General features: G+C 33.3%; 1 protein-coding gene across 3 annotated transcripts in view; it reads right to left on the minus strand.

The window, feature by feature from the left end:
- Positions 1-1,337: 1,337 nt before the first annotated feature.
- Positions 1,338-13,463, minus strand: part of LOC138315918 (H(+)/Cl(-) exchange transporter 7-like) — a 72,221-nt gene continuing 60,095 nt past the window's right edge. For all 3 annotated transcript variants that reach the window (XM_069257296.1, XM_069257295.1, XM_069257297.1), the window contains 8 exons: positions 9,869-10,045; positions 8,801-8,886; positions 7,939-8,056; positions 7,528-7,596; positions 6,971-7,057; positions 6,672-6,755; positions 6,134-6,214; positions 1,338-5,899 (listed from right to left, as the gene is read on the minus strand). In XM_069257296.1, coding sequence (XP_069113397.1) covers positions 5,801-5,899; positions 6,134-6,214; positions 6,672-6,755; positions 6,971-7,057; positions 7,528-7,596; positions 7,939-8,056; positions 8,801-8,886; positions 9,869-10,045 — 801 coding nt within the window. In that variant the 3' untranslated portion in view covers positions 1,338-5,800. The remainder of the gene's footprint in view (positions 5,900-6,133; positions 6,215-6,671; positions 6,756-6,970; positions 7,058-7,527; positions 7,597-7,938; positions 8,057-8,800; positions 8,887-9,868; positions 10,046-13,463) is intronic.

The following is a 13,463-nucleotide window of genomic DNA, read 5'->3' on the forward strand; positions in this document are numbered from 1 at the left end:
CAAATCATGGAATTAATTTTGCTATTTTTAGCTCACCTGCCCGAAGAGCAAGTGAGCTTATGCTATGGTGCAGTGTCCGTCGTCCGGCCGTCTGTCCGGGTCAACTTTTCCATTTAAACAACTTCTTCTCCAAAACTTGGAGACCTAGAGTCCTGAAATTTGTGTTATAGCATGCTGGGATGAAGGGCTACCAAGTTTGTTCAAATAAATGACCTGACCTTGAATTTCATTCAAGGTCACAGGAGTCAAATAGGCTAAAATCTTTAAACGACTTCTTCTTAATAACCAAGAGGCCTAGGGACCTGATATTGGGCCTGTGGCATGCTGGGATCAAGGGCTACAGAGTTTGTTCAAATGAATGACCTTGACTTTCATTCAAGGTCACAGGGGCCAAATAGGCTAAAATATTTAAACAACTTCTTTTTAATAACCAAGAGGCCTAAGAACCTGATATTAGACCTGTGACATACTTGAATAGAGTGCTACCAAGTTTGTTCAAATGAATGACCTTGACCAACATTCAAGGTCACAGGGATCAAATAGGCTGAAATATATTGTTAAGACTTCTGCTTCATAACCAAGAGGCCTAGAGACCCGATATTTGGCATGTAACATGCTGGGATAAAGGACTACCAAGCTTCCTCAATGACTTTCATTCAAGGTCACAGGGGTCAAAAAGGCTAAAAATTTTAAACGACTTCTTCTTAATACCCGAACAGTCTAGGGACCTGATATTGGGCCTATGGCATGCTGGGATCAAGGGCTACCAAGTTTGTTCAAATGAATGACCTTAACTTTCATTCAAGGTCACAGGGGTCTAATAGGCTAAAATCTTTAACAGACTTCTTCTTAAAAACCAAAAGGCATAGGGACCTGATATTAGGCCTGTGGCATGCTGGGATCAAGGGCTACCAAGTTTGTTCAAAAGAATGACCTTTACCTTCATTCAAGGTCACAGGGGTCAAAAAAGGCTTAAATCTTTAAACAACTTCTTTTTAATAACCAAGAGGCAAAGAGGCCTCTAATGTGATTAGGAATGATATAAATTCTTATTTACTCTATTTGTTAAGTATGAACCATGTATAATTACCAGATTGCAGGTGAGCGATTCGGGCCCATTGGGCCCTTGTTTCTAATTGTAAGAGTCTTTGTGATTTTTGAATCTCTAATTACTAAATTGCAGAATTACTCAAAAAAAAAAAAGACAACAGTAAAGCGATACAGGCCCTCTGGGCCTCTTGTGCATGGATGGCAGGACGCCAAGGTATTGCAAAAGCTCACCTTGGTCCTTCGAACTAGGTGAGCTAAAAATGCACACAACAAACAACAAGAAAGAATTGTTAACAAAAGAAAGGAAAAATTTATTAAATTTTTGGGAATTGGATATAAAAATACAAAGATTGATAAAATTGATTTAAATTCTTCATGAAAATCAATATGCATGCATAAAACGAAGTAGTCTTGAAACTTTAGCAAATAGTTTGGTTGCTATATCTGTATGTAGATTTGATATCCAAAATATTTACTAACTTCAAGACCAGTATATTGTTATCTGGCACTCCCAGTTTATTACATTCAAAAAGTAATATTGCATAAATCACCACATTCAACAAATCCCCGTAGCCAGAAATTATCTGCATGTGGATAATTTAAAAAACCTTTTAATTTTTACCCCTTCACAAATTTCAACTTTTGGGCTTCTGAATTTTACCCTAGTTTAACTATTTCTATTCAAATGCCGACTCTTTTACACATGTTCAGTCTGTATTTCTTCCACAATTTGTCTAGCAAACAATTTATGCTTGACAAATGAATTTCTTTTTCCCAGAGTCAGTAAATATTGGTTATTTAAACAATGAACTACCATTTATTTCAGAAAAATGTAAAAGAAATCTATTGAACTTGCTCCACTTAATTTTTCCATTTGACTGTTATTAGATAATGATTAAAAAACTTGTCCATGATGTAAAGTTCACTCTCCTATTTACACGCTAATTGAGAATTTAGGAAACTTAACACACCTTACTTGACCCAATGAATGTCCAGTGTGCAAAATTTGGGACTGTGTGATAGGCTGGAGAAGATGTTTGATTATGCACAAATTAAGACTGTCAACTACCTCCAGGCATTGGAATAAAAAGGATGGGTGCTTAATGGATCAAATATGATAATTTTGTTTATTCACAAATAGCTTTTCCATAGCAACAAAACATTGTCAAAGACTTATAATGTTGGGAATGTTTCCTGCATCACAGGGACTTGTGCAGGTTTGTGTTATATGAGTAGACCCCCAATCTGTACCAAGTCCCTATGCTACACTTCTCTGTAACGATATTATTCTATTGTTATTCTATTGCACTGGCATATGTCACATTTTAAACAACCACTCCTATTTGTGAGGTGCAGATAGTTTCAAAAATACAGAACGGACATGCACAGTGATTAAGACATGTATACATGTGTGAACTATCAAGAAAAGTATTATTTAGGCCAACATTAACTTCAACACACTTGCACGATTTCAAATGACATGTGTCTATAGGTATCAACATGATGTGTAAATGTACATGATAGTATCTGGTCTTATGAAGGTGGAAAAAACCCCACAAGATTTCATTTCAAATAATGATATTTAAAAATCCTGATATTCGATATTTTTGACAGACTAAATGTCTAATGCAGGTCTCTGGTTCAGAGTAAACTTGGACTTTCATGATGATCCTCAATGTTTCTGTCACAAGGCAGACCTAACAGAGGTTAAATGCACAACTGAATTAAAACACAAAGCTTCTGAATTCTCTACAGATAAATACAACCCAACTACCACGAAGGAACTTCATCTGGAACCGACGTCAATAATGACTTAGACAATAAGAGCACATTGCTGTACAAAATTGTGTGCCAATACTACTTTCGTTGTAAAACATGGTAATATAGGAAACGTAACAATAAACAAATATTTACATTAAACATAACAAAAACTTAATACTACCTAACTATCACACTTGTGGCCTTATTGTCGGAAACTCATGAGTTCACAAACGATAAAGTGGTGACTCGTGGGTTTCCGAAGATGTTGTGGTCTTCGACCGAAACTTGACGTTTACCAAATTAACAGAAAAGTAACCATTCTGTTTTGATAATATTGTTTTCAGTCAACTTTACAGGAACATCTACTGCCATTTATTTGACTACTGATAGCCGTTATTTTGAGGACACTTTTTCATTGTTATAACAAACGTTAATTTATTAGACTATTTACAAAACAAGCAATAACTAATTAAATTAGCAATTAAATCACATCATGTCATGGTTATGGGGAATTTTAACTAATCGTGTATTGGTAAATCATCTCTTTACATGTTGGTGAAAAGAAATAGCGTATAAAGATTTTGAAGTAAAACTGAAGTGTTTAAATACATACATGTACACATCTGTCATCAGATATGTAGTCTCCTACGTACGCTCCATAGAAAGTTTGCAAAGACGTCAATTTTAATACTATGATACAGAATAATTAACTAACTTAAACAGTGATAACTTCAAAAATCTTCATTCAAACGCTTACCACAATATATGTGAATACCATATCTTGGTTAAAATGCACACTTAAAAAAATCGTTGAACATCATTCTCCCAACAAACTTTTATCACAGTCATCAAGGATTTCTTATGTACATACATAAGTATATTTTCTGGCCAACAATATTACATATTTTAGAGCAATTCATCCTGCAAAAATTGTCAATACATGTACATACTACGGTAAGTACACAGAACAAAAGCCAGTGTCCAGATATAGGCTAACACATGTAACATCTGGATCACAAATACTTTCCTTTTTTCCAAAACTTCAAAACCTGACCTGTTTCTAATAAATGGTGTAAAAAAGGCATCATATTACTACTGCTACTTTCCTTATTACTTTTTGTGTCCACATCAAAGAAGTCAAACTCCTCTAGCCTTTGATAAATCAACAGATTCCGTTTTAACATTTAATTGAACCTGATTGTTAACTTGTTTGAAGAGTAATAAATTTATTGGCAATTGATAATTTTTTCATATTTAAAACTAAACTGTAGTTTCACTCATTTAAATTGAATGTGATAAATGTATGTGGAGAATATTTCTCTCATGAATTAGAAAAATACAAGTAGCTAGATAATTTGACAGGTTTTGTTTTAAACATGAAGAAAATGTTAGAATATAAGCTACTTTCAAAGTGACCTACTTTTGGAATGTGACACAACACCTGTCTAAGGTGAACTCATGATCCAATAATTGTTAATTCCTATGATAATCTCAAGAACAGTAGATAGAGGGGAGATAATTACAAGACTATGGGTATCAAAATCATATTACTATTTAGCAGGTTATTCGTCAGAAAACTAAACTGATAAATGAACAAACTATAAATTCAAAGCTTCTTTGTACCAGTGCTGTAAATACTGACAATCTGAATAAAAATGCGAAATAAAAGTATCAGTTTAACAGATTCTGTAGACACAAAACCCCGATATGTCCAGGCATGTCCTAATGTTATAAACATCCCCTCTTGGATATTAGCAATAAGGCCAAAGTAGCATAAATATACAATTTTCATAAAGATTCCAAAAATGTTAATTAACGCCATTTTAAGTCGAAATGTATGATATTACTATATTTGTTCAATATAAAGACCAAGGTGGCAGCACACAAATTTTGACTTTAAGAAATATGCTTATTGCATGTAACAAAAAGTAACAATTATGTGCATTGTTATCAGATATGTATTCACTCTACCCATGGGTACGTTTAGAGAATATGGAGTAACCCATGATACATGTAGAGTAATACAGTTTTCCATAGGTACATTTATAAACAAATTGGAGAATCCATGATAACAAACATTAATACACAGGTACAATATGGAAAGAAATGGGTTTATTTACAAACATTGTAATCAATGGGTACAGTAACCCATAGGTACATTTACAAACACATACAGTAACCCATGGGTACATTTACAAACACATACAGTATCCCATAGGTACGTTTACAAACATACAGTAACCATGGGTACATTTACAAACACATACAGTAACCATGGGTACATTTACAAACACATACAGTAACCCATGGGTACATGTACAGACAAGCACGTTAAGTCGTGGTCAAATTATCACTTCTGCTTTGAATAAATAACTTTCTTTGGGAAACACAAAAAACCTAAATGACAAATAATTGACAAATGAGCCCAACTGCAAATAAAACTCCACTTTTCTATGACTTCAAGCTAAATGACCAATAACTAAAGTTGATGAAAGTTTTAACATATATAACCTGTTGGCCTATATAAGTTTGTTCACTTTGATATTATATTTAACATCGACAATCAACAAAATCTTGACAGTTTAAAACTGAACAACCATGTATCATTTATCAACATTATCATGTGCTTATATTTTGGCACGTGTACATATATATATATATATTTGTTTGACATATCAACACAGAGGTGCATAGTAGGTACTGCGGAATGAAAGGAAGACTCGGACAGCCTCCTGTAGTGTGAGGTGTAGTGATGTCAGGCGCTCTCCAGGAACCTGTTACTATTGATGATTATTGGTGTGGTACACAGAGACTTAGAGAGGACTTGTTGTTATGTTTAGTAGATGATGACCACCTGGTATGTTGTCTACCCTTAACAGTAGACATAAACTGGTGACTACAAGGTGTCCATCTCCGTGAGATAACAGTATCGTACTGGGATATGGTGCTTGGGTGATCAGGGATGTACGAGTCAATGAGGTATACTTCCTTACATGTCCTCAATCTTTAAATGTTCTATTTTCACAATTCCTCTCTTTGAACCAGCACGGAATTTTGCTAAGTCTTTTCGTGTCACCATTCCAATCGCCTGAAACAATGGAATAGCACTTTGTACAAACATACTACGAATAGCCTTATTCATCATAACTTTGTCCAAAAATCTAACCCTGCAAGTATGAAAAGAAATGCAAAATTTAGCTAAATACAAAGTTTACTTTTTAATTGGATGAAATGCTCATGAAATAAATGTAAAATTTAGCTAGATACAAAGTTTATTAGATAAAATGATACTTGAAAAAAAGTTAACAAGTAAAAACTGTACCTGGTTCTTTTCATTTACAACAATTAAATGTCTCAGTCCGAGTCCACGGAACAATTTAAATACTCGTGGCAGTGAAAATGTCTGAAGGAGAAAATCAAACAAATATATCCAAATGCACATCCATCTGGTAAATAAATGTGTTTGTATGAAATGCATTAAAAAGTGTATTAATAAAAACAAACTAACAGACAAATCAGGATAATTAACTCCAATGATCAAGTTCCTTATTACTTTAAACATTATGGTTTATCAGTAAATCATCTAGGGTGTATGGTGTATGGTTTGTGGGTATTCAAAAAGAGGGTGTTATAATCAAATATTTATGTAAATTTATGTTACTCAAATTTTTTTATGTATTATTTATTTTTAGTTTTACTCCGAGAATACAAAGATTCTGATTTAAATGTAATACGGTTATAGCTATTTATAGGTACATGTATATGTATAGAGTTATAATCTACATTAAATAAGTTTATATCGTTATAACATGTATTCTATTGACAGTTTATGTAAAGTAAAAGTATTATAACTGACTCACAGATTCTATGGTATATGGTGATGGATTCATGAAAGGCCGTAAATCCATAATATACTCTCTTTCTTCTTCTTCTATGTCTATTTCCTGAAATTTAAAAAAGAGATTACAGCTCAAAACAAGTACTTTAAAGTTTGCTTAAATTTCAACTGAATAATGAAAATTAACCAAGAAAAAGCTTTCTCTTGCTGTACTCCTGGTTCTAATTTCCATGAACTATTTCATGATTGTCCTTGCAATTATGGAGTAGTGGTTATTCAACTTTGACAGATGAAAATAGATTTGACAAATCTTCAACTTACATGTACTTTGAGGTATACTGGATAAAAATTACGAAAGTCTTTCAATCGTATATTTCTTGGCTGTGGTGTACCTGCTGGACTAAATATCTGAAATTTAAAGAAACTTTAACTTATTACAAAAATTCATGAAATTCTAAATTGGTATTTTCTTTTCTTCATTCAAATGAAGATACAGTCCAGAAATAAAATGCTTGTAAAACATAAATACTCCTGCCCTCTGTATATGAAAGTTGGGACAGTCACGTTAATATTATATATGCCTCCCCCCCCTTTCATTTTGTTAACATTAACAAATTCCCCCTCCTTCATTTCATGGCAGGGCAAAGAACTTTTTTTCATTGAAACTTTATCAAAATTTGATCTAAATTAATAAGACACAAGACGCCTCCTCCATAGTATAAGAAAGAAAGTGCTTTACACTCACTGTCTTTGTACTTGTTTAGTAGTCTCTGTACAACTTCATATTTTACCTGTAAGTGGTTTCCCTTGTTTTACTAATTTTGAGTTGTGATTACATTTTGCTTATAATGTTGGTATTTGTTATTTTTATGACTTACCTTTTTCTTAAGAAGAACTAAAAGTTGTGATCTCAGTATAAGACCCTTAAGTTTGCCTTTTCCTGGGAACTGAAATAGTATACATTTTGTAATACATTTTAGGGAAACACCTCATCATCCTATTCAGTTACATTTGTTTGATGCTCAAATGTTCCTCGGTACTATTGATTCCTTGATTTAATGTTTCTTGGTTATATCTACAAATATTGAAGTTCATTAAGATAACTGTTGATTTTTCTGTGTATTTTCTATAAATGCTGTATGTTTAATCGTTTTTTTCTTTAATTTTCATTACTGTTAGATATTTTCATATGACTAATCAATGGTTGCCATTGTCTCTGAGCATTTGATATAAAATAATGATATACATAAATTGGCCAACATGTTTAGAGATACGAGGTTTATACTGACCATTGGGTCATCGTCCACTACAGGAAAGCCACAGCAGCACTCATTATTAAGGATGTCCAGTATATGACCTACTTTCTCCTTTGGTTTGAATGTGGTTAGAGGCTGGCTCATCACCTCACTACAAATGGCAAGATCTAAATATAGTTACTACAAAAGCTTAGATCTTGATTCGATCACTGCAAAAGGTAAGATCTTAATACAGTCACTAAAAAAGGTAAGATTTTAATATAGTCACTACAAAAGCAAAGATCTTAATATGGTCACTACAAATGCTAAGATCTTAATACATTCACTACAAATGGTAAGATCTTGATAAAGTCACTACAAAAGCTAAGATCTTAATACAGTCACTACAAATGGTAAGATCATAGTCACTACAAATGGTAAGATCTTAATACAGTCGGTACAAATAGTAAAATCTAAATACAGTCACTACGAAAGGTAAGATCATAATAGTCACTATAAATGGTAAGATCTTGATACAGTCACTACGAAAGCTAAGATCTTATTATGGTCACTACAAAAGATAAGATCTTAATAAGTCAATATAAATGGTAAGATCTTATTATGGTCACTACAATAGCTTAGATCTTGATATGATCACTACAAAAGCTTAGATCTTAAAATGGTCACTACAAAAGATAAGATATTATCATGGTCACTACAAAATGTAAGATTTTAATAAGTCACTAAAATATTGTAAGATCTTTATATAGTCTCTTCAAAAGCTAAGATCTTAATACAGTCACTACAAATGGTAAGATCTTAATAATACCATACCTGTAAGACTCATTTTACACATTTTTTCATCATCATTAAAGAGAAATAGGAAGGTGACACAAGGCAAACATTTATTACTTACCTAGCCCTGAGGTCATCACACAGGGGCGGGGGTTCACAAGGCAGCAAGGGTATTCCACTAACTTCCACATTCATGTCATACAGCCCCTAAAAGTAGAAAAGGAAATACTAATATATTTCCACACATATACAGTGGAACTCGGTTAATACGAACTCGAAGAGACCGAGATAAAACTTCGAGTTATCCAAGTGTTCGAATTAAGCAAATTTGATTACTGACGAGAGCACCTGTTTTTTATGATGTCGCCATTTCAGTAGGGGTAATGTTTATGTACAAGTAATGAACATGTACTGCAGCTTTACAATTGATTATCGCTGATGATTGTTGATACAATATAACTTAGGTTCATTGCTAAACATTAAACACTTTTTCCATGTTTTTGAAGTTGTAAGCGGCTATTGAAATGCCGTTTTATGGCATATTTATGAAAAAGAAATCAGCATTTTCTGCGATCTCGGTGTCCAAAAAATCTCAGTTCCAGTTATACGAACATTTTATGTATGATTAAGTTCATTCGGACCAAAGAATTACTTCGCATCATCCGAGTTTTCCGAATTCAAATTTTCCAAGTTTTGTTAACAAAGATAAAGAAGGAATTCGGCCGGGACCGGCAAAGTACTTCGTATTATGTCGGGTTGTCGAATTATCCGAGTTCGTATCAAGCAAGTTCTACGGTATTTCAATAAAATTACATTGCTAATTTGGTTAGGAAAGCTCTAGTACCTGGAGAAAAACCACCAGCTTATGGAATTGAAGTTGTGACCTAGAAGTGGAAAGCTGGTGGTAATTTGTCAGAACACCTTATAATCATTCATAATTAATGGAGACAAAAGTAACCCGAATAGGATTTCCAAACATTTTCTTCGGGTTAGAAAGAATGGTTTATGAAAGGATATTGTTACACAACCAGTAAAACAGTGTCCATTAATCTGGGGTCAAATTGTGTATTAAATGATTGAATCTAATTTGTCTAATATAGAAACCTGTTCTGTATATCCACAGGTATCCTGCATAAAACATTCATCTCAACATACACAACTACATCAGTTACTATCCAAAAAGTCTCACCGTGGTGATGAAATCTCCGACCCACTTGGATATCATTAGCACAATCATGATGGGTAGTCCGAATGAGATGTCTCCGGTACATTCCACAATGATGACAGTCAGACTGATTGTCGTACGTAGGATTCCTCCTAGTTGGCTGGCTGCCCCTATCAATGCATACTTCCCTACATCCATTTGCTGAAAAAGAATTTAGCAGGTAAAATTAATTCTTGAATGATGCATCTAATTTAATTCTTGACGGGTAACTATATTTTATTAACTAAACTTCATGCACAATTCACATCACCAGAGGTTCATGTTGAAATATATCGGATACATAACTATGATAGGCACATATATGTTTATTACTTATTAGGATATTCTAGCATGTTTTTTTAGCATATTTTAACATAAAAAAATCTGTTTTCATCCATAAATCTGAATTATTATGCTTACTGTAAATCCCTGTAATGTCAGTGATAGCAAGCTATTGTATCTGCAAACAACACACCCTTTGGTATTTGGGTTAGAGTTTCCCAAGAAAGGGATGAACTTTTTTATATTTTACACTATCCTCATATTTCAATGCAGCTGTGGTAATACAAAAATCTTGTAAGAGTTGCTTCCCTTCCCACAAAACCAACATGTACTGACAATCCATCGAGTAAAGAAGACAATAATCTAATACATCATCATCTCTTGTAATAACAATCAAAATTCTATAAAGATTTACTAAATGGAAATGAAATCAGATATTGAAACTTTGAACTGAGAGTGGCATATAATATTTACTCAGTATGCAGAATGTAAAACCAATTTCTAGGCAACCCCAGATAATATAATCTTCTTAATTAATAAACACATGATTAAATACATGTGTGATATGATGGAATTTTATTCCACAGACATGAGATTGAGTGGTAAGCTATGCTATCTACACCAAGAGACAATAATTAGGGCTGCTGTGCCAGTACTGGGTGAGTAGGTGTACAAATATACACAGGTGACTGTGTATTATCCTCTGCCTATCAGGTTACACCAAGCTACTGATCTAAAACATGTATACACACATGCTCTAACATCTAGTCAACCCTTGTTGTTCGTCCAAATGCATGCTGTGATCATTTCATCTCTCTATCTTTCTTACAAGAATTAATAAACACTAATCTTGATATTGTATCAATTAAATCTAATATAAAAAAAAATTCCAATTAAAATTAAAATTGTGATATTTCTTATCAAAAAGATTTCACAAAAAATGAAAGAAAGAAAAAAGAAATTCAAATAGGAGATTCCCCACCCCGTACTTGATAATAATACTTATCATGATATGATTACCGGTAACTATGAATGAATTATCTCCCCTTTATCAATGATAACTGTATCCCAATTGTCATATATTTACTTCAATTACAAGTTACATTTGTAGCCACTATACATATATTTCTTGTATAAGTGTCATTTCCTATTACACTTAATCAAACATAATCAACCATACGCTTTCTACCTTCTTCATGACAAAATATATATTGTAATATTTGTTTTGGGTAAATGTCATATACTAAATGTTAGTAACACATCACAGTTTTTGTACATGGAAAATGATATTACTTAAAACAACCAAATTCATGGAATTTATATCCCCCGCACTTGTTAATCAAAGGGCCATAACTCCACCAAATAGGGTACTATGAAAGTGCCCAACCAACGGGGCAAGGCCCTGACACATTAACCATGTTACTAACTTTCGAGAAAATCTGGTAATATTTACGAGTTATTGCACAGAAACAGCGGAAAATGCTGTTTTTTGTTAATCAAAGGGTCATAACTCTGCCAAAAAATTGTCAGATGAAAGCGCCAATCGAACTTGGACAAGGTCATTAAGACATTCAACCATGTTACAAAGTTTCGAGAAAATCTGGTAATATTTGCGCTTCAGTACTCTCTAGAAAAACAGCGGAAACAAACTTCAACAATGAAATCTAAGATGGCAGCTGGTTGCCAATCTTGTTGACCAAAACATTCCCAAAAGGCACTTTGCACAACTAGGCCTCAAGGGGAACCTACGTATGGAATTTGAGAGAGAGAGAGAGAGAGAGAGAGAGAGAGAGAGAGAGAGAGAGAGAGAGATCCTTCAGTAATTTCTGAGCAATAGTGGTAACTATCAAATTAAAAGATGGCGGCTGGTTGGCCATTTTGTTGATCGATCAGTTACAAAATGTAACATGCCCAACTAGGACCCAAAAGGAAACTACATATGGAATTTGAGACAGGTCTCTTCAGTACTTTCTGAGAAATAGTGGTAACAAACTTCAACAACCAAAATCCAACATATAAATGAAATTTAAGACAGATCTATTCAGTACTTTCTGAGAAATAGCAGTAACAAACTCTAACTTTCAAAATCCAAGATGGCTATTTGGTGGCCATCTTGATTACCGATCAGTCCCGAAATGCAATATGCATAACTAGGGCCCTAGGGGAACCTACATGTGAAATTTAAGAGAAATCCCTTCAGCCCTTTTTGAGAAATAGTGGTAACAAAAAAATGTTAACGGACGGAAGGACAGACAGACGACGGACAGAGTTTGAATAAAAAAATCAAGAGTCACTGAAACACTGTATGTAACTCTTTATCAGTGATTAGTGAAACATAGAAGCAATTTCAATTAGCTTCAATATATCAAATAGTAAATTGATGTTGTGATGTTGCCAAATAATTAAATGTCATTTCAAACAAAAGGAAGGTTAGTTCAATTATTTAAATCAATAATATCCTAAAATGATTGAAGAAAAGGAAAGACAACATCAAAAGAGGTAAACAATGATAGATATTGAATAAATCCTAAAAAGACACAGGAGTCTTACAGTACATTCTACCATCAAATACCATTAAAGAATATGCAGTGTGTCATATGAATGGATTTGGAATAATTCTGTTAAACATTAGATGGATTTGATACAATCCCTTTTTATAAAGAGACATAACTGATCTTAAAAATATTGAGAACACTGAATGAGAAAGTGAACATTTCCATGCCAAATCAAAACTGTGTATAAAGTATAAATTGAATTGTGTTCACACTGTGAAAGCTAGGACATCGTTTCTCAAGCTTTTTACAAACTTACAGAACAGAAGGGGGGATAAGGGGAGTAACCTGCACGAGGCATTAAAACTTTGAACCAAATTTGGATACAGTTATTGAATGCTGGAGGGGGATGGAAATGTATTCAGATTTTTGGATTATTGGTTTTGCTGGCATTGTAATATCTCCTATTAGACTAATAAAGAAAGGAAGTTCAGAACCATTTTTTGTAATATTCAACATATTGAACACGTATTCTGACAAGAAAAATAATACACCTTGTGATTTCAGTACCACTCTACTAGGATTCAATAAAGATTTAGATAATGTTTGTCAAAGATAATCAATGTAGGAACACTTACTCACTTTTTTGTTTGATTTATTATCTATAGGAGTTTTCACTAATTAATGGTTTATTAATTAATATCAGTAATAATCTTTTATCATTTCAATGTGTTGACTGTTAAGACTTAGAATTAACAAAGTACAAGAAACAGTGAAAATGAAGTGGAAAGCAACACGAACAGCAA

The sequence above is a fragment of the Argopecten irradians genome, chromosome 2, assembly GCF_041381155.1.
Source record: "Argopecten irradians isolate NY chromosome 2, Ai_NY, whole genome shotgun sequence".
Taxonomy (NCBI): Eukaryota; Metazoa; Mollusca; class Bivalvia; order Pectinida; family Pectinidae; genus Argopecten; species Argopecten irradians.